At 37.5% G+C, this 27,822-nt stretch overlaps 2 protein-coding genes across 2 annotated transcripts in view; both read right to left on the bottom strand.

Annotated features, from left to right (window-relative positions):
- Positions 1-11,655, bottom strand: part of LOC133521042 (uncharacterized) — a 22,475-nt gene extending 10,820 nt beyond the window's left edge. Inside the window, exon 1 of the mRNA XM_061855767.1 lies at positions 11,591-11,655. The gene's annotated coding sequence lies outside the window, so the exon portion shown is untranslated. The remainder of the gene's footprint in view (positions 1-11,590) is intronic.
- Positions 263-27,304, bottom strand: LOC133521038 (D-glucuronyl C5-epimerase). Its single transcript, XM_061855762.1, has 8 exons — positions 26,554-27,304; positions 21,615-21,732; positions 20,908-21,053; positions 20,074-20,649; positions 19,602-19,736; positions 19,161-19,348; positions 12,770-12,934; positions 263-11,682 (listed from the first exon to the last, which is right to left on the bottom strand). Exons 1-8 carry the CDS (start codon positions 26,620-26,622, stop codon positions 11,316-11,318), a joined length of 1,764 nt encoding a protein of 587 aa, XP_061711746.1. The 5' UTR covers positions 26,623-27,304; the 3' UTR covers positions 263-11,315.
- Between the last annotated feature and the right edge of the window lie 518 nt (positions 27,305-27,822).

Genomic DNA, 27,822 nt, shown 5'->3' on the forward strand with positions numbered 1-27,822 from the left:
CCACGGGAGGAAACGTAGGACATTCCATCCCGCGTGTTTGCCACCCTCGCCTTCGGCTCAGGTAACAACTTTACACGCGGCACGCAATTTCCTACATTTCCTCCCTTGGGACACAAATAACTATGAAGTCATCTAGTACCTATATAAAACAGAGACCATAAACTCAATACTACAGGAGTGTTTGTACTTGGACTTTATCTTGTTTGTATTAAGGTAGAAAATCAAAGGACGAAAAGTAGAGTATAAAAAACAAACCAAGGTGAATGTTTGAGACGCTTTATTGTCATTCACGAGTGCATTCACTACCTCCTACTCTACCGCGGGTATACATACGGAGCTTACGCTATTCATACATACATTCATAATAATGTAATCAATCAAAAAACGAAAAAATAATGCTGGCAATATTTTTCTCTACAGCTTTAGACATGATATTTTAACCACCGCATACTCTGCTAGTGGCTTTATATGGCTGAACAACTTTTCAATATGGGACCAATGCTGAAACAGCTTAAAAAAATTTGGCTGTTTCATATATTCTGGCTGATATGGTGCCGTTGATTTCTATGGGACAGCCTATTTTTTTTTCGCGTTTTCGGCATTGGTCCCGTAATAAAAGTTATTCAGTATACCCTATAAAGTCACTACGCAGAGTATAGCTGGTGGTTAAAATTTCACCCTGTACCTAAAAAATACCATTATATTTTTGAACCAATTCGATGGCAACGGCAAACACAATTTCCTAATTTTCTACGAAAAGCGAAAACATAAAACACTTATGATACAAGTCTGCGAGTTATAACTCATAAGTTATGTTTTTCACGATTTAATAACAAAAGTTCAATAAGACTTGGGTGCTTAGCCAAGGTTACAATCGTTTAAGCTCCGTAGCGTAGCGTAGTCATCTCTATTACTCTTCCATATTAGTGCGACAGAGACATTGACGTTTCGTTCGCTACGGAGCGAAAACGATTGGCATCTTGGCTACGCTACGCACCCTGGGCGCCTAGCCAAGATGATAGAAACGGTAAAACTTACATAATTAAATAAATAAATAAAAATTATAGGGACATTCTTAACACAAATTGACTAAGTCCCACGGTAAGCCAAGAAGGCTTGTGTTGTGGGTACTCAGACAACGATATATATAATATACAAATACTTAAATACATAGAAAACATCCATGACTCAGGAAGAAATATCCGTTCTCGCAATAAATGCCCCTGTCGGGATTCGAACCCAGGACCATCGGCTTCATAGGCAGGGTCACTACCTACTAGGCCAGATCGGTCGTCAAAAAATTATTAATTAAAAATATATTAGCATCTGTCATTCGGGTACTTTTTTATATTCGTTTGGCGTTTGGCGATATACGATTGTCATCTTGGCTAGGCCCCAGGGAATAAAAATTCAGCCATTACATGAAATTCTGACAAAAAGAAATACTGTAGGTACAGTCGAGTACACAAATATATTTACAAGCCAACGTTTCAACCAGGGGCCCAACTCTCGAAAAGTATTAGCAAAATATTATTAATTTATTAGTCCACGAACTGGAGCCAATTTCTCGAACGGTATTAGTCTAATATTATTAGTGGGTTTCTATGGTAACCCATACGACTTGACAGTTCGTGGACTAATAATATTAGTCTGATACCGTTCGAGAAATGGGCCACTGTTAGTCATATGGGTTACCATGGCAACATACTAATAATATTAGACTAATAAAATTGAATACCGTTTTATTAGGCAGGCGTCCGGTTTTTTATCCCATAGCCCAGTATTTAGTCCATCGCTTTCACCCAATAGCCCAGTTCATTTTAGATTCCATCAACTCTCAAATAGACCTTACACCCTGGCGGGTGCTGCCTCTGCGTGCGTCCCATGACACGGGCAAGGGCAACATCCGCTAGGTGTACCCCTTACATTTCATTAAAGTGTCAAAAGGGCCTGTACGTGTTGGCTTCGGCTCCGCGCACGCCTCCCAAAGGTCCGGAACACCATTGTTCCGTGATGGGAAAGACATATTATACTAATACCGTTCGAGAAATGGGTTCTAGTAAAGCGGTTAGCATTCGAGAGTAACGTGCACCGTTGCAGACCGTAGCATTTAAAAAATGTTACCAGCATTATAATGATTAAATAATAAATGAAAAACAATTCAACGAAACCGTTATCATACAGCGTCCTATAAAAGATAACCAAATAACAACAGAAAGGAATAACAAACACTATTTACAGTCACTATTATAATAAGCTCTTTATACATTGGAATGTTTCTAATAGCGATACAATACTACCTTTAGTAAAGATGCATTGATTGTATAAGATGTGTAAAGTCTAAGAATGATCCGAATTTGATAGCTGGAGTAGATGATGCTGTCCGGCGCAGTATGTTTTTGTGGTATTTGAATTACTGCATAATCTATGGAGCTGTACAGCGCCATTGATATCCGCTGTCAATTTCGTAGCATGAATTTAAATGACATTACATAATAGAATCAGTGAACCCTTCGTTCTTTATTGACAGATGGTTTATTATGATTACATACTATGTTCATGTGTTGTAACAATCATACCAGTTTGTACCATTGTTCGGAATATTTTAAACTTTAATTTTGTTTTGTTTGCGTTAAGATAGAAAATCAAATTGATTTAAAACATCTGACAATCACAAATTAGCTTTAAAATGCGTTCAATTACATTGCATATTTGCATTGACTCTTCCGTCTTAAATACTAAAAGGAAATGAAACACGCTACCCGTACGACTATACATAGTCGTTCGTTTTGTAGCTGGCCCCGAACGGCTAATTCCTTTGTCTATTGTAAGTAAAAACGCACGTGCTACTACCTGCAAAAAATAATTCTAATTGGCACCTGAGCGCGGGCTAGTCCTACGCTAAAAAACCAGTGTAAGTGCACTCTCCGATAACGCGCCTTTATTACGAATCTCGATGACACATTTTAGACTGGTTCTGTAGCGTTCGACTCGTTCGACAGCCTCCATTAGTTCATTTTGAATCTTATTGTAATTGCCATAGAGTCGTAATTCAATAACCGGTTAAAGCGAACCAGACTCTTTTTTATGTAGGTAAGTAGAACGTGCGGTTTTACTTACAATAGACAAAAGATTAGGCGTTCGGGGCCAGCTACAAACGAACGACTATAAAAGATACCATACATTTCTCACGTCGACATAAACTTCCAATGCAACAAATAATTCAAAATAGACGGGACTTGAATGCATTTTCACCTCCATGTTTCGGCCGTGTTGCAGCAACTTAACTTCCGAGACCCACTCATGATATCTGATCTATGAGCACTGTGACCCGTTCGAAACATCGAGTCAAACAAATATACATTGTGTGGCCGTCTAACCCTTTAACACTGCTTCAATAGAAATTCCTTCAGAGAAGGTTCCTTATGCTTCATGTGCATAACCACTCAATTGCTTTTGGTAACTATAGTTACCAGCTGTCACCCTTATTTTATTATAATAATAGAGGTCACTGGAAAATATGAAGCAAGTGAGTGGTTGGAACCTTTCCACCATAGAATGGTTCTTAATATGTTCAATTGTACATGGAGCATTCTATGATCGAAAGCCACATATGAAATCAAACTCAGAAATTATTTCCTCGGGTGAATTTCATACATTATTTATGATACATAATAATAGACCTAGTATTGAGATACTTGTTATTTCTTAGCGGAAGTATCTAGTTTTTATTTAAATTTTTGATTTCAATTGACCTGGACATTTATTGTACAATATTATTGTTGATCACAGCCGACCAACAACCTACGAAGTACCTATAAAAAAAAAGACGTCTTCCAAAAAAAGGTACCACATCGTCAGTTGTGTGTAAATTCTAAATCGAATCTTTAAATCTTTAGCGCCTTATCGAGTTCCGACAATGTGGTGCATTTTATCCGAAAATGATACTTATATGTTTTATACATACATATATAAAAGTGACATTGGCAAGAAATATTTTAGACAAACACTTGGTGCATATATTATTAGCGTATTAATAAATTAAAGTAATCAATAAGAAAATATAAAAAAGCATAAATTTTTTATAATAAATTAATAGCAACTGAAATAAATATTGTCTATAACATTTTGAATCAATCTGTTGCCATATATCAAAAAACATTATTTTCTAAATTCTTAGACACCGTCTGATATTTAGCTTTAGTCATGTTTTACGAAAAAAATATATGTTCATTAAACAATCAAATATATATCTATTAAACACAGAAAAAAAAGTTTTAGCACTTTGCTAAATTTTAAAATGCAAAAAGCATTTATTAAATAAGAATAAATATTGTATGGTAACAAATTGTATGAGTCATGTTCAATTGAAAAAGTGGTACAAGAGAAGATATTTCAATACATATTTTATATATTTTGAATATTTCCTACATTACAAATTTAGATAGTTCACTAATAGATATGGTTACATGTTACAATAATTATTTGTCATTAATATAAGACATTTTTGAAATATTTCGAGGCATTGGGAGTGTTTATAATTCTAACAATTTGACAACCCAGCTGTCATTTTTCTTAACATCTATTAAGTTGTGTTAGTAAGTTCTTAAGACTTGATTAACATAAATAGTGTTTTAAATTAAATTAATAATAAATAATTAGGCAAGAATACGGGATGACTTTCATAAGAAAAATTTTAAGCTGTCCCTTTTACAAAAAAAAAATTGAATTAAAAAGTATTATTGTTTGTTCAAAATGTATGTGTATTTAAACGAATTATAGTCTGTTCTTTTATTCCGTAGACTAAAATGACAACCGGAAATGTCAAACGTAGAAATAATGTGACCAGCTTAAAACAAATAGTGCTGATCTTTGATTTCGGTTTGTCAATAACCGATAAATATTAAATTAATTTTAGATTCAAAATAAACAATAAATGAAATCTACTCACTATATGATAGGAAATAAACAATAAATAAAATCTACTCACTACTAATCTACTCAAACATTTAAAAAATGACATTGACGTATCGCCAATTTGATGCAACGCTATTTTGGTATTTTTGGTTTACGTATTCTACATTCGTATTCGTTACTTTACTCGTATAGTGATCGAATGTGATCAGTACGTTTTTGTTGACTTTTTTTGTGACGTTTGTTGATTTTAGTTAGTTATTATTTTGTTACGTTTGCTGCATTATTGTTAAGTTTAGTTTCCATATACATGGATCCTAATCGCCCATCTACTTCGTCGCATGGACGCGGCTAAGAAGTGCTATCGCCTCGGAAAAAACGAAAAGTTAAGCCCCTCAGCCAAGGCGAGAAATTTATGATAGTAAATGTGTGAACACAGAGGCAAAAAACAAATGTGAATATGAAGTGCCATCACCTATATAAATACCTCCCAATAGTTTATTTTCTGTTAGTACCGGTTGTAGCACATCACTATTTATAAGACGCAAAAACTAGCAACACATGAAATGTCATTTTAGTCTACGGTATAAAAAAATAGACTATATGTTGAGCGGACAGCAAATTGACATTAGTTTGACAAGTTAAGTTCAATTATATGGCTTAATTATCTCTAAGATAAAATAAATTAAACATTAAACGTTATTTGATATGCACAATTTCTACTTAAGTAATATTATTATTAGTTGAAATAAATCTAATTAAGTACATTAAAATTCATCAACTACTTATGTCTTTACATTGCGAACTTTATGGTTAAATGTGTGGTTCCATATAAAAATACACCTTAGGGTTTGATTTTACGCAATTTTTATCGTTTTCAATAAACATGTGATTCGCGACAATCACCCTAAGATCCATTTTAACACGGAACGACACAAATATGAGTCATATAGTAGCAAAGTCAGCAACATCCACTTCAACTAAAACTTAGTTATTTAAAAAATATATTCATGAAAACAGTACACTTACACGTATCTTCCGCCAAACCGTATAACAGTCTGTTGGCAAAAATAGGCTCCCTTGCTTAGTTAAGAGGCTGTCAATACCTAAAGCGCGCACACTGTCTATTTGTATCGGAGTAAATGAGATAGCACTGTCGCATGTTACTGGGCCTGGGCAAGGGAATAATAAGAAAAAAAGGGAAAAAAAGAAAAGCGGTTTAGATATAAATGTTTTGAAATTGTGATTTTAATTGCAGACATAAAACCGTTTAATTGTCATTTTAAGACCAATCTTTGCAATTATTTTCTATCGAGCCGATTTCGTTCAATCATGTATCGAGTACAACCACGGTCTTTGAAATATAATTAATATGAACATATATTTTTCTTACTTGACTAAAACAAATAGTCTTTCTTAAAAAACTGTTTAAGTAACGTCAATTTCAAGGACATTGGGTGTTGACAGCCTCTTAAATCCGCGTTTACATACTCGTGGCGAGCCGACTAGCGAACACAGAAGCCCGAGTTCTCGCTCTTTTGCCTAGAACGTTTATCATTCGTCACTAGGGTTGTCAGAAGAACCACCCTACACAGACAGTCAGGCAGGAGACAGACAGGTAGATGTTGCTATACGCCACCCTAAGGCGTTTAAGTATTGAGGGAACGAATAAGAAAATTCGCACACATCTGGCAGGCCTACGTGACTCAGTTGACAGAAGCGATTGGACCGGTGTTCCAATGTTCGCAGGTTCGAGTCGTGCTGGCGGTGTTAATTTTTAAACTTTTCCTTTAATTAAAAAAATGTACTAACGCTCGCAGTCATTTCCGCTTGATAAAAATTAGTCATAAGAAAAATTGGAATATCCTGACAAAAATCCGGGTAAAATTCTGACATTTCTTAGACGGTCGTTTCTGAAATTATTTTTTTATTTCTCCTGCCCAACTCCAATGTTCCCTATATCAAAGATACATTGATTAAGATGTGTAAAATTTAAGACACTTTCGTGCTTCGAATTTCACAGGTAAACGAGATGGCGCTGTACAGATCCATACGATTTGCATTAACTCTGAAAGTTGACGTTTGACAATTCTCCGACTGTTTTGGATGTCAAACTAAAGCCGAGTTTTTTTCTTAGACTTTACCTATATATTACAGTCGATTATTTTTGCCTAAATCTAGCTTCTGGTGGTTAGTTGAAGACCAACAACATGTCAGTGGTCCTGACGTACGACAGTCCTATTCGTCACGAGTATGTAAGTGCGGACAAAAAACAAACATACATACAAGTCAAACATCAGTCTTACAGTAATGTTTTTGGGTCATCAACATTCCTGCGTCTTTCCCGTGGCCGAACGACTTGGGTACATTCCACCTGATTCTACTAAGGATTTCATCCTACAGCTAACAAACGTGTCCCCATTTTCCTCTATAGATATTAACACTATAGAAAATATTTTTACGCAACGCACGCTTTCATTTTAAGAATTAGCAGGTTTATACATGCCTTTATGGGAGTCCCGTAAGAAAATCTAGCTTTAAAGATTGATGTCCACGGGAAAGACGCATAAAGCAAAATAATAAAAAGATTAATGACCCTTTAAACAGATAGCAGTGCTTTTGACATCCTGTGTGTTTAATCTTAGAATAAGCGGGGTAAATAATTCACAACAACACGAGGTAAAATATGTGCGTTCGTTAGAGGAACCCTTCTGTTTACCTTCGTAGGGCCGTATGGAAAGTTTTGTGTTCAAATAGTACTGTCATTTTCAAACCTAGTCATCAACGTTGCATTGAAAACAAAGAGAATTTGTAATAGAGGTGTATTGTCAAAGAAAACTTTGAAGCCACATAAATTTACTGCCATCTTTCGACACATGATTACAACTTTAAGAACGCCATTTGACTTTGATCCTTATTCTTTCACGGATATGTGTTAAATTTGTTAAATATCAAAAAGTGGCGCCATCTTACCGGACACAACCTAAAGGTTATGACGTCGTCGCTCGAAAAGATGCTGTCATACCTTTGGCCTTTGATCTATTAAGATGGCACCACTTTTAGTTATTTAACAAATTTAACACATATCCGTGAAAGAATAAGGATCAAAGTCAAATGGCGTTCTTAAAGTTGTAATCATGTGTCGAAAGATGGCAGTAAATTTATGTGGCTACAAAGTTTTCTTTGATACACCTCTATTAATATACTAATTTTAATTGTATGAGAGCGGTCTTTCGGCGCTGGGTTTGTGTGACTCTTAATACAAAGATGTGGCATTTGACATATTATTTAGACATTTCGCCATATCTAGGGACCACTCGCTACTACGACTAAATACCTTACCAACTATACCTTTTATTAGAAATCCTACTTAAAGATATGTCTTTTATACACAACTGTATAATATATGTATAGTTGTGTGTATAGGTATACAAAGACACGAAAAAAGGACAATGTTTAGTGACCAATTAAAATAACTTTTATAGGGACCGTGCGCGTTGGAGGGTCTGCCATCTTGTGGCCTGAATCGGAACCATAAACATGCACATGTACACGTCACGTGTTTTCTTGTGCATAGTAGGTTCTGCCATCTTGTGGGCTACATCGGAACAAAAAACATCACATTTACGCCTCGTGCCAAAAATCTGATGGCTCCTGTGCTGCCTCCTACAGTTCATGCACGCTCCCTATAGGCATAACATTCCGTCATGTGATTTGGACAAGATTGTAAACAGAGGCATTTATCTTTAACCATGTATTCGTTATACAGGATGATCTTGTCTGAACATAGTCTAGAGGGGCGAATATGTAGATCACACTGAATAATTTTTACTATATAGCCGACCCCGAGAATAAATCTGGTGTTCCATAGACAACATTGACATATAGAACGATACAACGTCGAAATGCATGAGGCAGCAGTTTTTTTGCGTTTCCGGGGTTGGCCGCATATTAAAAGTGGTTCTGTATGATCTGCGTATTCACTCTGTATATTATCGAAGAGAATTTGAAATAGAGGTGTATTGTTAAAGAAAACTTTGTAGCCACGTAAATTTACTGCCATCTTTCGACACATGATTAAAACTTGTAGAACGCCATTTGACTTTGATCCTTATTCTTTCACTGATATGTGTTAAACTTGTTAAATATCAATAATTGGCGCCATCTTACCGGGCACAAGCTAAAGGTTATGGCGCCATTGCTCGGAACGAGGCTGCCATACCTTCGGCTTTTGATCTATTAGATGGCGCCACTTTTTGATATTTAACAAATTTAACACATATAAGTAAAAGAATAAGGATCAAAGTCAAAATAATGGCGTTCTAAATGTTTTAATCATGTGTCGAAAGATGGCAGTAAATTTTTTGTGGCTACAAAGTTCTCTTTGACAATCCACCTCTATTTCAAATTCTCTTTGATATTATTAATTTTTATTAACAACAGTAAAACCTCTTTTGAAATAAAAAAATATTTTACAAACGTGTAAATTTTTTGACAAACTTTCTGACCGGAAGATAAAGTATTTTTTGCCTTGTAATTTATATCATAGAAAAAAAAAGAGATTTAACGACTCAAATCAAAGGTACCGATAGTTACTGGAAATACTTTTTATACTTACTACAAATTTGTTTGCTAGAAAGGTACATCAGTGATCACCAGCAGATAGTGTTATGCAGAAAAGAACCAAGTAAGGTCAATACGGCTAAGTGTGGCATACGGGTAAGTGTAGCTGGCCTTCAGAATGGGGCTTGTTTACAAATTGCTTAGTGTTTATGGCGAGTTCGTCCATTTGCCACTAAACGCAAGTAATAATTAGCAAAACCATGAACTAATGATTGGGTAACACAGGCCCAATGTCAAGGCCAGCTACGCGTAACCGTATGCCGCACTTACCCGTATGGATCTTATTTAAATTGCATGCATAACACCATCCACAACCCAACCCAAGTCTTTTGGCATCTTCATTCCTAAAATACTATTCATAAGTTTTAGTACCGTCGCAGAATATAAAAGTTACTTAAACTTTTTAATATGAGGTCAGTACGGGTAAGTTTGGCTGCGAGGTAAGTGTGGCTATCATTCACATAAGGTCCTGCTTACACATTGATGAGTGTTCATTGCGAGTTCATACATTTATATTTGCTCCTTGCGTTTTATGACAAATGTATAAACTCGCACTAAACACTACTTAATCAATGTGTAGAATCAGGCCTCTGTGCGCAGGCCAGTTACAGTTAGCCTGCAACCACACTTACCTGTGTTGACCTTACTTAGTTTTCAAGTTCAATACTAAGATATGTTGAAAATTGAGTATCCAAATATCAACTTTAAACTAGTTTAAATAGAGTTGCATTTCATTCTAAATATTATTCAATATATCTTTATTGAATAGCAGCTATTTATTACAATGATACTAGTCTTTCGCATTTGTTCAGCGTATATACATAAACTACTTAATAATGTGCACACGTATTACCTGTATTTATATAGATAAATCGTTCAATAATGTTCCCGATTCAAAACCGACATCGACGATTCGATTAAGTGCTTCATTTTCATAATACTCGTAACGCAAGAGTTGCCTCGGTCAACGGAGCGTTCGATTTTTCGTTGACCATAAGATTTTTCACAAATCTGCTTTAAACGTCCACTTTGGGATTTCGCCCACCCATATTTGGTTCAGATAAGGTTGTTGGATTGACTGACATGAAATGTCTCAGATCATAGACAGCAACCGGCATTGAATAGATAAAATAGTAACACTAAGCGAATTATATGGTTGAACTGACGCATTTTTAATCACTCGCGCTTGTTAGTGCTTGAAAGAGACCTAAGCTCTCCGAAACATGTCGCGAAAGTGACAAAAAACACATGAGTTGCCGTAACCGTAAAATTAGCTTAGTCTTAGTATAAATTATGACAGTTTAAATTAGATAAAATAGTCTTTAACTACCGTACAGTTCATATTGGCTGAATTATGTACGGTTAAATGGCCTTGCATATAATTTATCAAGTCTCTATAGATGAATTCTCCTTTGATTATGCGGATTTGACTTTCAGAATCGAAAAGAGCGGAAACCATCTTTATTATTAGTGGACTTAGGCTCAAAACAGCCCAATTGTGAGATGCTTTTTTTTCCTTTTTCTGCATCGAAGGTAAATAGTTCTTATTACAACCCAATAAGATTCAACTTGGCTCAATTATGAGTTACACTTTTGCCCTGCATCAAAATTGGATCATCGTCTAGTCCCGCTGGCAAATACAATTGATTCACACGAGTGCCATGATAATCCCATAGTGCTATATTAGGACTCACGCCAAGCCTGAAATGCCTAAGCTCAGCACATAAACCAATTTCAATGGTAAATATGTCTTATTACAACGTAATATTCAACTTGGCTCAATTGTGAGCTGCCCTTTTCCCCTGCATATACCCTTCCCATCTTTTAGCGGTATTTATCAATATGGGGTCATCGTCTAACCCCGCCAGTAAGTACAATTGGTTCACATGAGTAGCGTGGTAATCCCATCGTGCAATATTAGGACTTACGCCGAGCGTGAAATGCCTCAGGTCGTAAAAGCTCCCGCTGCCCGTGTCGAACAATGGAAGGAGTGTCTTGAGTGACGCCATGCCGTCGTCGAACATCTTCTTGGCGAGGGAGATGGAGTTCTCACCTTCGATCACGTGGAGGTCGTAGAGGCCGAGGAGCGTGTATATGAAGCCGTTTAGGACGAATAGCGGCGGTTTTGTTGGGTATTCTTCGTACCTGGAATCGTGAAATGATTCATGAACTTTCAAATAAAAGATATTTATTATACTATAGAACAATTTACGACCTAGTCTAACACTCAGCCCTACTAGCTCTTGTGGTGGGGGGACTAGACAAAGATATAAATATTATAGGACATTATTACACAAATTGACTAAGTCCCACGGTGAGCTCAATAAGGCTTGTGTTGAGGGTACTTAGACAACGATATATATAATATATGAATATTTATAAATACTTAAATACATAGAATACACCCATGACTCAGGAACAAATATCCATGCTCATCACACGAATAAATGCCCTTACCAGGATTGGAACCCGGGACCATCAGCTTCGTAGGCAGGGTCACTACCCACTAGGCCAAACCGGTCGTCTAATATATAATATATAGTTATATATAAATACTTATATACATAGAAAACATCCATAACCCAGGAAAAATATATTTATGTAGTAAACTAACCAATAAATGGCCTTACCAGTATTCGAACCCGGAACCTGCTTCGTCGACCGTAAAAACTGTTATCCTTTTCTCTATGTGGGTCATTCTACGACAAGAGTAATGCAAATCACGATGTCATTGTGTGTTCCGTTTATTTATCATATTATGCAAAATTTAAATAGTAATACTTTAATTGAATTGATTCATTAATACTTTAATTTGCATTATTAATAAATAAAACATACGATTAAATTGTGATTTGCGTTACTTTTGCGCTCACAACTTTATGTAATGAAGTATTTCGGTGGCTCGGCACGTCGAGCCGGTATTGGGCCTTCTTGGCCGTTCACAATAAGCAGCGTATCTGCTGCGGTTAATACTATTACCAGACATGCTTATCCATCCACATAGCTTTAACGCCGCCGGCGTGGCTCGGCACGTCGATCCGGTATTGGGCCTTCTTGGCCGTTCACAATACGCAAGCGTCTGCGCTGCGGTTAATACTACTCTTACCAGACATGCTTATCCATCCACATAGCTTTACGCCGCCGGCGTGGCTCGGTACGGCGAGCAGGTATAGGGTCTTCTTGGCCGCTCGCAGATACGCAGCGTCTCCGCTACGGTTAATACTACTCTTACCAAACATGCTTATCCATCCACATAGCTTTAACGCCGCCGGCGTGGCTCGGTACGTCGAGCAGGTAAAGGGCCTTCTTGGCCGCTCGCAAATACGCAGCGTCTCCGCTGCGGTGGAACGCCCTGGCCAGGAGCGAGATACCGTGTCCTTGGCTCATTGCTGAGTGCCTGTGGAAGCAAGGGGGCATATTATTGACAAAAACACCAAACAAAAATTGGCATTATTCTAGTCTTTCTTGCGTCAAGGAAGCGTTCCATAGTTACGTCCCATCAAAAGGTATGTTTTAGGGTTAAAGTAGTAAAAATGGTTGCAATAAACTCCTATAAATAATTACGAACAACTATCCGTTAGCAGGCCTATGGCACTCTCCGCGCGAGCACGGATCGATGCCTACGGATATCGTCCCGCTGGCGGTACAAAAGCGAGTCAGTTGGTTGCCACACGCGCTCACGCACGCACATTGTCGCGCTCTCTAATATCATTATTATTTTTACGATAATTACAAGCTACGTTTACACATTTTATAGTTATATTTTTTTAAATAGCCCGCATAGGACACATTCAAATAACATAAAACCGACAACAACACCAGCCATAATCAAGTTTAATAAGAGACCACTTAGATAAGGAAAAAAACATAAATTTCATAAAAGTTATTGTTAATTAATGATTAAACTACATAATTTATATAATTATAGATTTTATTTTAATTCACTCCGCTGTCCAAGTAGGTATTTATTTAAAAAAAAAATCCTAAGTGTGGATAAGCGGTGAGGGGAGCGACGCGTTGAAGGTCACTCCATTGTATTTTTGTGTAGGTATCAAAATGGTAGGTATTTGCGTTTTCTTTGACAGATAAGTATCTGTTCATAAGAACTATTATATAATCTGTGCCGTTAGTTAAACGCTTTGTCAAATTTAACTTATAATCTTCATAACTTAAATGACACAAAAAAACTTGCTCAGTGAAAATGGCGCAACAATCACAACAATCTTCAAATCAATTTATGACAAGAATCTTACAAAGTTAATTCGCATTCCAACTCTAATTTACAACTAAAAAACTGTTCCCACCGTTCCGACATGCAAAAAACAGCCTTATCGCAAGCAGTTAAGGTTCAAATTAAAAGATGCGCACTCGCACCGCAGCGAATGACATTTGCTGATCTATAATTATCTCGTGAAATTGCATGTGCAGACTATTCGCGCCGGCGCCGGTCTAATTATGTTATTTTATTGTTTATTAATAGTAAACGTTTCGAATGTATTTCTTTATAAATGTTACGTTATTCATAAACAAGCCTAAATTAGCTATTAATCTTAGTCTTAGTCAGTCATTTTGACTTTTGAATTTGTAAGAAAACGAGAAAACATAAATTAATTAATTGAGGCTTATAAAAGTATATGAAAAAGGGGATATATGACCAAACGGCGTTTTAAAATAAGTTTTTGGCAAAAATTTCATTTTTGGTACAAGCTTTTATCACTGACTGTACTTTTTTTCCACAGGCAACTAATACTCATCGAGACAATTCTAAAAACCCCAAACACAATTAGGTTGCGTTGTTTTATCACAGAGTTCCCATGGCTACCTCCTGTCACCATCATCAGATCAGCTTGATGGTACCATAATATTGCATTGTCACCCGACTTACATATGTATGCAAATTTTCACCTTCATCGGAAACCGGGAAGTGGGTCAAATTTAACTTGCAATATTTGTCCCATACATACTAACAGGGCAAGTTAAATAAAAGCTTGTAAATAAATTAATAGTTTAAAAAACACAAGAAAAACATGCTTATCGTGGTCAAAGTTCATTACAAAACTTTTCTAACAAATCCAAACACAGCAATGATACGATGTTCCATCATGAAGTTCCAGTTCACATCTTCAGGCTCCATCATCAGATCAGTTCGACAGTACCATATTATTGTATTGTAGACCAAGGATTTTCTACCGGAACTGAACCACAAACTCACCAAAATACTACTGAAAACACCTAGACATCAACTACGTAAAATAGTAGGATTAATTACAGGACATAACACACTTAACAAACACCTACACAATATGGGTAAAACAGACAGCCCCATGTGCAGAGCGTGCATGGAAGAAGAAGAAACAACAAAACATAATCTCCTAGACTGCAAACAGGTAGAAGTATACAGGAACAAATACCTAGGGACTCCGTGCACACTAGGAGAGGCAATTAGCAACCTGAAAACTTTGCTAGGCTTCGTGGAGGAGCTGGGGTGGTTAGAGTAGCGCTACCTCGTTTCACGCAAAATAGGCACAATGGTTGTCGATTTGCGGAAAATGCCCAGAAGCACTAACTAACTAACCATATTATTGTATTGTCATCAGAACTACATACAGCTGCCAATTTTCACGACGCTGCGATCCTTGGAAGATGGTTAAATTAGTTACCTTAGATTCCATTACATAGTTACATACAGGTCGACCTAATAAAAGCGTGTTAAAAATATATAATATGATACAATTATTAAAACGGCCATTACTAGATATGTGTTTAATGTGTAAATATAACAAAAAATTCAACAAAAATGTACATGTTTTGGTACTAGCGGCAAAATAGTAGATTGTATCACAAGGGAGCAAAATGACATATTTACGGCGAGGGATTTCACTATTGTCACGAATTTCAAAATATTGATTAAACTAAAAAAAATGTATGAAAAAAATAACAATCATGTCCTAAAATAGAAAAGTGCCATTTTGAATCCTCTTAGCAGAGAAGAAAAGTGCCTCTTTGATCCCTCCTAGCAGGAAGAAAAAACCCTTTTCCGAGTACGTAATGTGAAACTAATATTTATTGACGAAACAACACAGTTATACAAAGTAGAAAGGAGTGAAAGTTTTGTTATAGTACATTACGATACAAGTGCGAATTACCTATTCGCACATGTATCGTACGTTTTACACTACATATGACACTTTAAATTTTCGACATGGTTACATAATGTGCTAATTATCGCACCAGTGCGGTAAAGTGCGAAAAATAGGAAATTCGAAACGAGTGGCTATCGCCACTCGTTAATATATCTATTAGGACACAACTGAAGGCAGTGTTTTAAATCGACACGTTGCGAATTACCTATTCGCACGTGTATCGTACAACGTTTTACAGTACATATGGCCCTTTAAATGTTCGACACAGTAACGTAATATGCTAATTTCCGCACTAGTGCGGTAAAGTAGCACCATATGTACTGTAAAAGTTATTATGGTGTATTCATATAGGCATAAAAGAATACCTCGTGAACGAAGTGCGTTTTGCTTACACATTACATACCAAGCAATATTTAATCTTTATTGCAGTGAGATATAGCCCATTAAATCACCGTAATGTAAAGCGGCTAGCTTTATTCGCAAGTAGCCTGGTCAGTTCATAGTTTATCAGCAAAACAACTAATTATATCATTCAGATATGATTGACACCTTCAAATAAATCAATACCGTGTATTGCATTGACATGTATATCTAAGGACGGGCCTTACGGGCAATAAGAATGCGGCCAGTACAGCGGTGTCACGCACACGAATTCGAACCAATCGCGCAGTCTCACGCCACAACGCGATTGGTTGATGAGTTCGCATCAAGTACGCGATTGGTCGCAACTAGATGCGTTAGACTAGAACTAGCACCATTCTTAGTATCCGCAAGGCTCGTCCTTAGATATATGTCTATGGTATATTGTTATTAGCAGCAAAGAGAATATGAAATAGAGGTGGGTTGTCCAAGAAAACTTTGTAACCACAGTAATTTTACTGCCATCTTTCGACACATGATTAAAACTTTTAGAACGCCATTTGACTCTGATCATTTCGCCATTTGACGTTATTATTTTATTCTTTCTTTATTCTTTCTTTATTGCATACATGGTTTGTACAGGTGTTACACTGATGGTGGTTTTACTGATGTGTTAAATATCAAAAAGTGGCGCCATCTAATAAATCAAAAGCCAAAGGTCACATTTTAGGTTGTGCCCGGTAAGATGGCGTCGCTTTTTGATATTTAACAAAGTTTCAGTGAAACTATAAGGATTTTACCTACAATGGCCGCGTGCGTGTGCCCTCTCCGAGCACCAACCCACATCCTAATGGGCAAGGAAGTAAGGTGCGGTCACGTCTGAAAATATCGGTACGAAAAAAGTGCCAAAAATATGTATACACGACTTTATTGCCCATACATTAAGGTAGTGTATACATATTTTTGGCACATTTTTCGTACCGATATTTTCAGATGTGACTGTACATAGTTGGTGAATATGATTTGATAACAAACTCCCAATTTCGGCCGAGTGACTGGGGCACATTACAAATTGGGGTCTACTTTTGAAGAAATCGCTATATTCAATATAAATGAAAACTTGAATGAAGCGGCAGACACGATATTTCATAACTTCAAACCACAGCCAAATAAATACTAATTAAATAAATTAATTTGTTGTCAAATGTGACATTGACTCGAGACTTGATAAGTAACAAATTTTTCAATGCTCGAGTTTTTCTAAATTCTTCTGCCAGTAAATATAAATCCACGCAACTGTGAAATAAAAGTGGCACGCCCATCTTAGACACGTTAATTGTTGAATAGCGTCATCCATCATTCCGCTCGCGCCGATCAAATGAGATTTAAATAGACTGACGGGTAACAATCAGTTCTCTGTCACAGCTGCCGCTCGGAACTTAAACTGTACAATTGACACGAACATAAATAGTACTTAATTCTTATCAATAAGGTCTGACGCAGATTTAAAGGGTTAATAGGCTGACATTGGCAGAAGCCTCTGTTTTTTTTTTTTTAATTTATTGAATAAACAAACAATTTACAGTCTAGAATTTAATACAAGACCCATCGTTGGCAAAACCTTGATTGATTGAGATTTTGAAACGATTTGATTTTCGATTTTTGATTTTGAGATTTTGATTGATTGGTTTTTGGTTGATTGAGATTTATATTCGGACTGTCATGTTGAATAAAATCACTTTGTGGCACTGGAGTAAGTTTTCTTGAATTTATTATTATTGAGGTGTTGCGGGCCTTTTGAGTGCCACGTCGACCAAGCAGTGATCTATATTACTGATGCCCGTTAAATCCAGGAAATTCCAGATTCTTTAGGCTGTAATGCTCTCTACCTCATAGGGTCCCAATACGTGCTGCTCTAAGTAGGTATTTCTTTTTTTATTTAGTGGCCCGCAGGAACAGAGAGAATGTGCATTGCAGTCTCTTTCAAGTTTTCTTGAAAGTACCAGTCATTATTCGGAGCCATTTTCAGATTTCTTAATTTTTCCGTTTTTCGTAAACCCAACTCCATGTCAAGTTTCAGCTTTCTAGGACATCGGGAAGTGCCCTAGAGGTTTGTATCAGTGAGTGAGAGGCCAAATTGTCGTATTTTAGGTATTGATAAAATCTAAAGTATTCAAGCTAGATTTACGAAACAAAGTATTTGATGTGTTCCTTAACTTACTTCTACCCTATCCTGTGAATTTAAGCTCCCTGGTGTTATTTGGAACGAAGCTGCAGCTGTTTTGGAGCTGGGTTTGAAATGTAACGAAACGGTTTGAAAAAAGGTAGGTAGTGTCACGCATTTTAGGGTTCCGTAGTCAACTAGGAACCCTTATAGTTTCGCCATGTCCGTCTGTCTGTCTGTCCGAGGCTTTGCTTCGTGGTGCTGAAATTTGGCATGGATATATAAATCAATAAAGCCGACAAATCATCCCTAGACTGTGGGGTATTGTTGGAAAGGTCTTTCGAAACTAATAGGGGTTTTCAAGAAACATTTTTTGATAAAGTGAATATATTCGGAGATAATCGCTCCGGAAGAAAAAAAAATGTGTCCCCCCCTCTAACTTTTAAACCATAGGTCCGTAAAAATATGAAAAAAATCGTGGAAGTAGAGCTTAAGAAAGACATTAAATGAAAACTATAGCGGACATGATCAGTTTAGCTGTTTTTGAGTTATCGCAAAAAGTTTTCCCTTCATAGTAAAAAGACTTCTTTAATTAGGTACTGATTATGCAAATTTGCCTATTTGTTTAACTCGGGTGAAAGGTACCGTTTCATCCCTTGATTAACAATTTACTATACTTTAAGCTCCAGTTTAGCTTATTGTGACGGAAGAGTAACTACGGAACCCTACACTGAGCGTGGCCCGACATGCTCTTGGCCGGTTTATATTTTTTGTCGTTTTGGTGAACTTAACGTAAAAATCTCTCATCAGCCAGGCGGCAGGTAAGTGACCCTCGAAGCCGCACGGGCATAGACCAGCCTCCGCTCCGGGCCCGTTGGCGCCGCACCAGGCAGGATGCGGCCGCGTAGAACTCCTCCATGTGTACGATTTATGGTTAGGCTGTCTCGCTCACTCACCAGCCCGGCCGCAGGTCAGTGACCCCCGCCGCCACTCGGCGGCGCACGGGTATGGGCCAGCCTCCGCTCCGGGCCCGCTGGCGCCGCACCAGCCAGGACGCCGCCGCGTAGAACTGCTCCATGTGTGCGCTCGTGCTTATGGTCATGTTGTCGAGCGAGCCGTTGCCGCTAAGGATTATGCTGGATATCTGCGACAAGATAAAACATTTCATAATAGTACATTACGATACAAGTGCGAAAAATAGGAAATTCGAAACGAGTGGCGATAAATTAAAATACTCCCTCAGTCGTGTTTTAATTTATCGCCACTCGTTTCGAATTTCCTATTTTTCGCACTTGTATCGTAATGTACTATTAGAATAACTATCATAAATGTGCTACGTGCAAATTCACAATTTTATCATTTTTGTGGCTCAATGGCTTCAAAATGACCAATCCTACCTTAAACTTGGTTCGTGGCGACTTCCGCTTGGGCCGGTCGAGCAGCGCCCATCCTTTTTGCATGTCGACGATGAGGTCGCGCGTCAGCCGCCGCCATATTGCCTCTGCGCCGATGCCGTAGTATATATGCTCCTCCTATATAAAACATATGGCAAAGGATTTCAATAAGACTGTATGATAGCTGTAGTCGTACTAATACTATTTTATTTAATTGTTTTAGGTATATAGTAGAGGTATTTGATATTTGTCAGTAGCTGTCTGCTCAAAGAAAACACCAAACTCTGCAAATTTAGATGGCAGTCAGTTTCGTAAAAACTAGTGCCTTATTTTGCGATTAGGTAGTTAAGCCAGTCTTTTGGCTACGTTAGGATGCAATCTAAAGCTAAAAACCAGTATTACGCCAAAACCAACATATGGCGCAATATTTTAAAAAGGTATGTAAAATAAATAAACTAGATTAAGTTACACTCACCTGAGCATAAATCATCTGAGTATTCGTAACATAATGCAAATAAGCAGTCTCTTTCCTCTCCTTATTCTGCAGCACCACCGTTAACGATGAATTCGGCTTCAACAGCACATCCACACTCAACACAAAATCCTGACTAATATTCACTTTCAACCACACTTGGCTCGAAGCTAACTCCGTCGTCGAAAACTTCAACACATTTGAACGCACTTTATCATCAAATTCCCTTGACAATGACGCGTCTTTACTGACAATCCAGTTTTCTAAATACTTCTCACTGTCATCTAAGACCCTTATTCTTGGTTCAGGCTCTGTTATGTTCTTGCTGTAATGTGACAAGCCAAATTGAGCTATCTGCGTTGGGTAATAGAATCCTCTAGGCTCCCATTGCGTTGAGACGGGAACACCTTCCGTCCCGCTCACGCATTTGACGCGGTCTCGGACTTCGACGTTGTAGTTCTCGAAGGTAACGAAGGTGCCCCGCGGATCGTACTTTTTCTTCGGGTGGTAGATTTTGCTGTAGCTGTGAGACCATTCGAATTTCTCGACGCCATCCACTGATGTTACTTTCCCATATATCTAAGGAAAAAGACAAACACGTAAAAATGTTTTGAGTAATTTTACTTATAGGTATACAAATAAATTATTTATTCATAAAAAGCGTACAAATCCTGAAACCGATCGAAAACACACATAACCGAAAAACTGTCATCCAATTTAGACATCAAAGCACACCAGTTTAAATTACGTGGAAACAAATAATTTAGAAAGGATTTAATCTATTTTTTTTTTCTTATTTATCAAGATAAATTCAAAGTCAAAGCAACGCGGTCTCACCTCGAAGTATTTCCTTATGAAGTTGAACGGCACGTACACATCATCCTGGTCCCTGCGACAAGCGATCGAATATTCGCCGTTAATCGAACATTCGATCTCATCGCGCGCGGTTCGCTCGGTCAACGCGTTTGACAGCATCGAACCGACTGTGGACAAAATAACATGCTCAGACGTGCGTGCGGACTCATTGCTTAAATATAGAAAAAGGAAAAGGTTCCAAATGGTGGACCAAACTCCTGGTCGAGATTATAGGAGCCCTTGGGAAAACGGCAGTGCACCGGTCGATTATGTTTTTATTGTACTACGTCGGAGGCAAAGAAGCACAGAACCCGCTGATGATAAGCAGTCTCCGTAGCCTATGTACGCCTGCAACTCCAGGGGAGTTACATTCGCGTTGCCGACCCTAACACTCCGCACCCTCGTTGAGCTCTGGCAACCTTACTCACCGGCAGGAACACAACACTATGAGTAAGGTCTAATGTTATTTGACTGCGGTTTTCTGTAGGGTTTCCCAGTTGGACTCTGCTCTAGATCTGGACTGACATCCGCTGTGCTGTGCCCTACCACACAAAGCAAGATGACATTCACAATACCCATACCTTTCTTTTGGACGTAGTTTAACGACGTACCCAGTCCGGGTCCGAGGTCTATGTACAGAAGACGCTATTATTTTGGGTGATATGATTATAACACCTGAAATATTGTACCTGGCGGCCGGCTGAGCTCCCCGCAGCGCGCCCAGAACAGCGTGAGCGCGAGCACGGCGCAGCACAGCGCGCCCAACGCCACGCGCAGGTTCAACCGCACCACCATCATACCCGCGCGCTGTCACAAGGAAAACATGAGTTTAGTATTTAATGTTTGAAAAAAGCTTCAGTCAGAAGAGGTGTTATGAATTGGTCTACGTAGGCCCTCTTGCGTAAAGCGTGACATTATTCACATTGTATAAAATAAAGGACAGCAACATTTCTAAAGATTCGTGAAGCGGGGACGAAGATCGTAGAGGCCCGACCACCTATGGCCGCGCATCTCAAAAGTATAGTTTAGGTCTATTACAGCTGTTACATAAGAATAAGTATCACATAGAGTGTACACCGTTGGGGGTATAAGATTGTCTGCATAGGTAGTTTGAAATATAGGTATAGTTCGTGTCATTAGGTGAGGAAAACGCGCGCACCGCCTCGGCCGAGGCACGTCTACACTGGCTGTTTTGAGCGCCAGGAAGTTGCCTCGCGCGTATACTCGCTCTGTGTGTACCCGCCCGTGTACATTCACGATGAAGTGAAGATTTGTCAAATCTAACTTTTAATACCATTATTTATGAGTTAAGGCTCGCATCTTCGTAAATGACACGATCTATATGGTTCAAGTCAATTTCCCGACGCTAATTGGGGTGAGACGAAATTGTCTATGACCTACGCCGGTTAAGAGCGCAATGCTAAAAGCTTGTCGCTGTCGACATCGAAAATGACATACAACTGGTACAATACACAATACAGTATCCACTTACTGAGTGAAACTTGGTTTGAATCATAGGTCACATGTCAGTCAAAGCATTTAAATGATGAATAGACTATTTGTGCTAGAGTTAGACTCAATAGTATGACTCGCAAGTTTCTGTGAAGTTATTGATTATCGTCAATTGGATATCTAAAGTGACCCAATTTGAGGATGCATTTGTCAGGTGACTTCACTTTAGTGTTAAATAATTATTTAATTAGGTTATTTATTGTAGTAGAGTCAGCAGCAGAAGTAGCGTATAAGCTGATCAGAGTGATCTTATAAATTCAGACTGTTTTGGACACTTCTGCAGCTTCTGACTCTAACTTCTTCTGACTTCTGACTGACCTGCAGCGGTATCATGGTCGCATATTTATCACCTGTCATGTCATGCGTCACTTTCGCACTTACATATTTGTTAGAACGTGACAGGCATGGTGACAAATGATAAAGAGCCGACCATATTAGCCCTCTCTTTAGATTTAACACTTAACTCAGATAGTTTGTGAGCAGTTGTTGTTTATGGTGGGGTTGACGGTCTGTGGGGTGTGGGGCTATGTCACTAACCGTCTAAGTTTACTGGTAGAGCTAGGGCTATCTTGGTTTTGGTAGAAAGCAAGAATAACAAACTTATCACAAAAACTTATCGGAGTAAAAGTAGGTATGATACAAACAGCGCGCGCACATATCAGTGAAAGAATAAGGATCAAAGTCGACTGGTGTTCTAAAATTTTTGATCATTTGTCTAAAGATAGCAGTAAATTTACTGTGGCTACAAAATTTTCTTTGACAATCCACCTCTATTTCAAATTCGCTTTGATTTTAATAAGACTTTAATCATACATACTCGGTGAAATTTAACCACCATTCATACTCTGCGTAGTGATTTTATAGGTCACACTGAACAACTTTTATTATGGGACCAATGCCGAAAACGCGAAAAAAAAGTTGGCTGTCCCACAGAAATCAGTACTTACTCTTTCTGGTTTAACCCATTGGTTGACTGGTAGAGAATGCCTTAAAGCCTTCATGAAAAGGTATTATATTAAAATAAACTAAAAGTGATTTCAGCGTATTTGGAAATTCATCTCCAAAGGGGGTAAAAAAGGGGATGAAAGTTTGAATGGCGATCAAGTTTAATTTTAAGTTAGAAACTTGTAACTTGGTGAAAAGGTATTTAAAATACAAGAAAAGTAATTTCAGGGTTTTTGGAAAGTCTGTATGGGGATCAAATTTTATAATAAGTTGAAACTTCATAATAAGACATTTTCATTTGTAATTTTAGTGTTATTGAAAAAAAAAACGGGTTGAAAGTTTGTAATGGGAACTATTTGAGTAGGGACTTGAAATTAGTAGGAAGAGAAAATAGAAAGTACGAAAAATAATTTACGTGCTTTTGAAAATTCAGACCCTGATAGGGTTAAAAAGGGGTTGAAAGTGTGTTTCGGGAAATAAACCTACACGGACGAAGTCGTACTTATGGGCAACAGCTAGTTAGCTTATATCTCTACTTTCGGGTGGAAGGTTTGCAGGGCACTCGCAAAGTTATTTTAGAATATTACATTATACAGACAGATATAAAAATAGAGCTTAACATGAAAGTGCCGCATGAATCACAGAATATCATTCAGAATAATGCTAACCATATTTCCTACTGTAATTGTTTGTAAGCAGTCAATTGATATTAATGGAGACATTACACAGTTGCACAATAGCCCCCAGAATTAGAGCAATTAACACTACATACTGGAACAAAACAAATCTGCTAATCATAGCATTTATGCACTAACAACGCTAACTGACTGACAATGGACCTTAAGTAAATGCAATAAGGTTTGAAATTGTCAGTTAACAGTGTGGATGGTACAGTCAGTATCTTAGTAACTGATGATACAACGCACCAAAATAATCTGCCACTCTGGAGTTTCTTACCAAATTGAGAAACAGTTCCGGCCAGTAATATATGACCTCCATGTTTTTTTGGTAGGTATAAGGTTTTTATGTTTGTGAGTGACTTCCACGTCACTCCTTTAGGTAGTCCAGAAGTATTCCTTTGTACGAGTGATGAGAAAAATTGGTCTCATGTAATGGTTTTTTCATAGAGGTTTTTTATTTTTATGTGTGGTCAACTTAATTTTTTTATTATAGATTTTTTAGTAATATGCTGAGTCTCCTATTGTAATTTGCAGTATTTCATTACACTATTAATCAAATATTTGTATAAAATGACTAGTAAAATATGCAATCTACAAACTAACCTATATATATATATTTTTTTTTTTTATGGTAGAGGAGGCAAACGAGCAGACGGATCACCTGATGGTAAGCGATTACCGCCGCCCATGGACACCTGCAACACCAGAGGGGTTGTAAGTGCGTTGCCGGCCTTTAAGATGGGAGTACGCTCTTTTCTTGAAGGTTTGAAGGTCGTATCCGGTCGGTCCGGAAATACCGCAGGCGACAGTTCATTCCACAGTTTAGCTGTGCGAGGCAGAAAGTTATTGGAAAAACGCACAGTTGAGGACTGCCAACCATCTAAGTGGTGAGGATGGAAATGTTGTCGCGTAGGGCGATGGCGAAAAGAAGCGGCAGGGATTAATCCGAACAATTCCTCGGAGCACTATATTGTTTACACTTACATTCTTACAAAAACACACAAAGGTGATATATTATTGGTCGGTAGTACCGACTCGGTACTGTATATCTCTACAGTTTACATTCAAAGGTATATGTTATACAGTTGCGTTCATAAACATGTATTCATTTATTCGTCTTCATATATTGCAATAAGGTTATAAAGGCAATAAAATGTATACATATTTATGGGCTTGACTGTACATATAAGAGATATCGCTTTTTGTTAAGTTGTTAGGCGACTGACTGTACTTGCAGCGCAGAAATCAGGGCAATGAGGTTAGTGGTTTAAAATTAGAATCAAATTAACTGTCTGGAGTGTATAGTTTGGAGATAGGCATTTAATGCATAATGTGATTAGAAGTGAATAAAACATGTTATATATGCAACTTAAGAGGAAAGAGGACAGCTGATTATATTATACAAACATAGTCCCCATTTTCCTCTCTGGATATTGACATTTTTTTTGTCTACCTAACCTAATACCTAATACGACATTGCATGATTAGTTTTAGCAATGACCTGTATTTTGACATGGTAGATGTAACATTCTGTTGTTACTTGGCCAAATAAAGAAACTTGAATTAGTATGAATAAACAAACAAATAAATATTATAGCAAATCCCTACACAAATTGACTAAGCCACAAGAAGGCTTGTGCTGTGAGTACTCATATAATGATATATTATATAAAATACAAATACACAATTACACACATAGAAACCACATTAATCAAAAACAAATATCTGTGCTTATCACACAAATAAATGATCTTACCGGGATGCAAACCCAGAACCATCCACCATGGATGGACCTGGACCAGTATACTTTGTTAAGTATAATGTTTATTCAAAGATTTAGAATTCACCAATGGTGAGTTAAGGGTGTTGGATTTAGAATAGAAATTCGATATAATGTGAATATAATTATTTAAGAATAATTTACTAACTTCCTCATTCTTCTGTTAGAATTGTCAAACCCATCACTTAAAACAAAATGCAGTGGTCTCCAAGTTCTACTTTATAAGTCAACAGTCCAATCCAATGAAAGGAATGCAAATTAATTAACTGCATGAATAAATTAACTGCACAAGTGCCAACAAATGTGTCATATAATAAAATGTATACATTCTCTACTATTTGTAGCATAACAGTCAATATTTACAGTGAAAGTCTAAACAAACTTTGATGTTTTGAAAAGTTTAAAATGATACTACACAAATTCGATTACATCAATATCTCTATATTTTTCAACTCTCAGATTACGAAGATTACCTTAAATAGATGTCACAGCGATCTTAGTAATTTGGTTTCTAATTATAGATGTACGACGATCGGGCCCTTCAACTTGCGTCGGAATCTTTGCGTAGGCGGTGGATACAAACACGACGCTCGCGACACTAAACCATCTATCTATTAACAGACAACATACCTACACGCACTATGTTTACAATCACACGGTGACAAAGTAAAAAACCTAATAGCTACAACATTTTCATGTAATTATACTCACTCTGCACAAACCAGAGACATTCCATCCGTGCCGATAATGTTTGTTCAGCGATAAACTGCCACTTCTCATAGAACTATCACAAGATCACATTTTATTAGGTTTTACAAATGCTGTTTTATTTTAATTATTGCTTTAATTTGGTCTTTATTTAATCAAGGAGCGATTTAGATATTCGAAAGACACGGAACCGTCCGCTTCGCAGGTTTTTATGATATTTTCGATGTCGTTTTGCAGCTGTGGGTGTTTGACAGTAGACGTCAAAAGCGTTTCGTTTCGTTGCAAGATAATGTTTTTCGAACCGTTGGATTACAACTACATGTAGTTCAAAAAATAATAAAATTGCTGACGCTCAGCATCTGAATTTGATCTGAATAAAATGTATTATTATTATAGTACTAAAATTTATAAAAGAATTGTCTTAAACTAAAGTAATATCATGGAAAAAAGATACTTAATATCACATGCAAGCGATTGTGTTCCGAAGTAAGCTATCAAGGTAATAAATTTAATTTTATATTAGATACACAATTATTAATTAGTAATCGGATTACTTTCCTCTCTATTTATCAACCACGCAGCCTTTATCAAGGTTTTAATTAGTACGGCTTCTCATAAACAGATTTGCCGCGAATGAGATTACAGGCGCAAAGCCGATCGTGCGTATCCGGCTATTTCTTTACCTATAACTTTTTACCCGACTACGACAAAACTTATTGGAAGGGTTATGATTGGAAGCATCAGTCAATTGTTTATGTTCCGGGTAAGTACCTAAATAACAAAGGTAATTTAAACAGTTTTTTTCCAATTTTCAGAAATAAACCGTCTACCAACTTTCAATTCAGAGTAGAAACTAGGCGTAATTGGGATTATTTATTTTGGGGTTCAAGATAATTTCTTTGTCGAAACTAACGGTATGAAATGTCCAATGTAAAGTTTAATTGTATGACATATTATAAATATTATAATAAACAGAAAACAAACAGTTATAAATGCAGATTGAGTCCAATCAGCCAACAGCCACTCGATGGCCTCATCGCTAAGGATGATCAGAGGCCCTACCGCGAATCACGTTCGACGTGTTGCCTCTCTGTCGCACCTATAAATTCGTACGTAAGTGTGACAGTGAGGGAACACGTCAAACGTGGTTTGCGGTAGGCCATCAGGTCTTCAGGAGGTCCATCGGCATAGCGCGTTATGGGGCAATCCAATCTAAAGTAAACCCTAAATGGGTCAAAATTCAAGTCGGTGACTGTACCATCGCTTTCTGGT

Source organism: Cydia pomonella, chromosome 9 (genome assembly GCF_033807575.1).
Source record: "Cydia pomonella isolate Wapato2018A chromosome 9, ilCydPomo1, whole genome shotgun sequence".
Taxonomy (NCBI): domain Eukaryota; kingdom Metazoa; phylum Arthropoda; class Insecta; order Lepidoptera; family Tortricidae; genus Cydia; species Cydia pomonella.

Excerpts from the sequence above, each read along its gene's own strand:
- LOC133521038 (XM_061855762.1), bottom strand. The coding sequence starts at position 26,622 with ATGAGAAGTGGCAGTTTATCGCTGAACAAACATTATCGGCACGGATGG. Across the intron at positions 21,733-26,553 it reads ATGTCTCTGGTTTGTGCAGA|CGCGCGGGTATGATGGTGGT; the intron begins GTGAGTATAATT and ends TCCTTGTGACAG. Across the intron at positions 11,683-12,769 it reads TGGATGGATAAGCATGTTTG|GTACGAAGAATACCCAACAA; the intron begins GTAAGAGTAGTA and ends TCACGATTCCAG.